The 2541-nt window shown below is 37.0% G+C and overlaps 1 protein-coding gene across 1 annotated transcript in view; it reads left to right on the top strand.

The window, feature by feature from the left end:
• The window catches only part of LOC119592456, a gene marked incomplete in the record, with an annotated part of 32168 nt that overhangs the window by 25471 nt on the left and 4156 nt on the right, over positions 1 to 2541 (top strand). The window contains 5 exon segments of the mRNA XM_037941278.1: positions 132 to 227; positions 856 to 960; positions 1251 to 1384; positions 1943 to 2073; positions 2255 to 2514. Of these exon segments, the coding sequence (XP_037797206.1) occupies positions 132 to 227; positions 856 to 960; positions 1251 to 1384; positions 1943 to 2073; positions 2255 to 2514 (726 nt within the window).

The following is a 2541-nucleotide window of genomic DNA, read 5'->3' on the forward strand; positions in this document are numbered from 1 at the left end:
GCAGTGCTTGTAAGTATTATGATTTACAGGGCCTAAAAATAAGTAGATGATAAGGTATTGAGTGATAACCTTAAAAAATAGTTATAACTCACAGGTTGCTGTAGATAAAGTTAACCTTCACTTCTCAACAGATACGTTTCCTGACAGACCTAGTGCCTCATGAGCCAGCGTACTGTTTGCGTGCTCACCTAACCAATCAAATGTACACACCAAGAGGCTGCCAGGAGGTAAAGGAGGCTGACTTTATTTTTTTTATTTATGACCCAGGGAGGTCTTTATTTATTATTGTGTACTACTCTGGGCTTTGTGGAACTTGTTCCCTTCGTGTTGCCTGGGTCCTTCTTTAGATGTGTTGTTGACAGGTTTCATTGCATGGCTGTGGATATTTTGATACTTTGCTAGCATGCTAAAAGTACAAGAAACTAAAGCTGGTGGTGTTTAAGGAATTCTTGTGTAGCTGGTATCAAGGAGAATCTTGGGATAGGCAGATGTATAGGGTGAATGAAGCTGGTGTCTGTCAACCACATGTTAAAAGATTTGCCCCAGTTTTGAGGGGTTGAAGCAAGATTTCAGTTCCTATATCCAGCCCTTGAAAATGATAGTTATGCAAGTAACTGTGCAGGTGTGAAGTGCTTTTGATATGTATATTATTAATCTCAGAGTGTGGAAATCATATTTTAAATGACTATAATCAGAATTTCAAAATCCGGCAATGTGTAATAATGTGCTTTATGTTTCTGCTGTCACCTATGTACATTGTGTGTAGTAAGTGTGTCTAAGGGACTATAGTACAATGAAATAAAAATTATTGAAATAATACCCATTTTGATGTATAAACCATCTTTTTTTCCTTAGATTTTGCGAGATTATTGTCACTTGGCCAGGGCGAGACTTAAAGATCTGAAGGAAACATTAGACCCAAACACTGCCATTCATCAGTCTGAGAAAGAAAAGAGTAAGGTAAGTTTTCAAGGATGTGTGAAATTTAGTGCAGAAATTAAGAGCATAGTAGGAAAGTCATTATTTATGATTTATAAATTAATAGGAAGGTTATGCTGTTGTTCCAGATATATGAAATGTAAGAGAGCAAGGTCTATTTTCACAAGGTTGTATGGTGGAGGATGGATGCTGAACAAATTTTAAACAAGTTTACATTGCTTACACTGTTTTGTCTACTTAAAGTCTTATGCAGATAGAATATGTGTAAAAAAATTTAATTCTTCACTCTTAAATTCTCTTCACTTATTCAGGTAGCAGATGAAGTAGAGACTGCAGTCACACAGTACGCACAGACCTCAAAAGTACCTAACTTTGTCCTAGAAGCTTCCATCTTTCGAAAACCCTACTTCCGTTCAGCCTTTCTGCCGACACTCCTGACACCCAGGTGAAATACCCAGTGATTCTTACCTTCTCGCCATTTCGAATTCTTCATTTTATTTTGTAATTGTCTCTTATAGTATAAATGTAGTCTTTTTTTTCATATTTTTGATTAGATAAAGTTTTCATATTTCAATTATCTGGAATACATATTGGCAAGGCTAGCAGTTAAGAATGAATGTAGTTATAGGGCTTACTATTATCATCTAACCCACTAATGATGTTAAGGTTTTTGATAAAGCCGTGGCTGAACAGGTATTCCCTAGAGCATGCTACTAAGTGATATACTAAGTGACTGGCAAGTGTGAGGTAGTTTATGCAAGACCTATCATGGCGGCAGGAACGTAGACCCACAGTGGGATGTTGCTTCACCTGGCATTGTTGATTATTAGTTGCAATATGATTACATGTTACCTGTTGTCAGCAAAATAGCAGAAAAGTGAATACAGTGCAGTACTGAAGCACATATTCTTGTGTAGCTCAGGGAAAATCTACCATTAATTTTTAATTGCAGTATTTATGTTCAATGGGCAAATCACTGATACTGTCTTTTCTGTGCATATAGGCCTATGCCAGATGTTCCAGATGCCAGAGCAAAGCTTATTGAAGCCCTACATTTAAGTGGGAAGATCCCCTCTAACATGTACAAAAATTATATAGAACTTTGTCAAAAGGAATGCACAGAACTCTTGACAGGTACCTGAAATGCCTCTTTTATTTCTATTTTAGTAGCATGTATTCATTTAGCTGTATTTGATTATGTCATTATGATCATATCACCTTTGATTTTATGCATTGCTTGTTAAAAATATGATAAGAGAATGATATGAATCTTAAGAATTTATCTCTGTTGCTGATTGAGTATCTGATCTTGCAGGCGTATTTTTGGACGTTGAGGAAGACGTCATTATTGAAGAACCCATAACGGAGCTCTCCAACATATTAGAAGAACTAGTACCGTCAGCAGGTAGCAACTCAGATAATATGACGGCTGATGCTTCTGCCATTTTGCCAGTCCTCTCTAGGATCGCTCAGAAGCTGGAGGATATGATGAAGCTCTATGACACAAGACAGAGAGATACAAAGCATCTTACTCTAGATGTAAAGGCATTTAATCCAAAACTAATTGCTTATCAGGTTTGTGTTGCCGTCAGCAGTGTTTGG

The sequence above is a fragment of the Penaeus monodon genome, chromosome 30 (assembly GCF_015228065.2).
Source record: "Penaeus monodon isolate SGIC_2016 chromosome 30, NSTDA_Pmon_1, whole genome shotgun sequence".
Classification (NCBI taxonomy): domain Eukaryota; kingdom Metazoa; phylum Arthropoda; class Malacostraca; order Decapoda; family Penaeidae; genus Penaeus; species Penaeus monodon.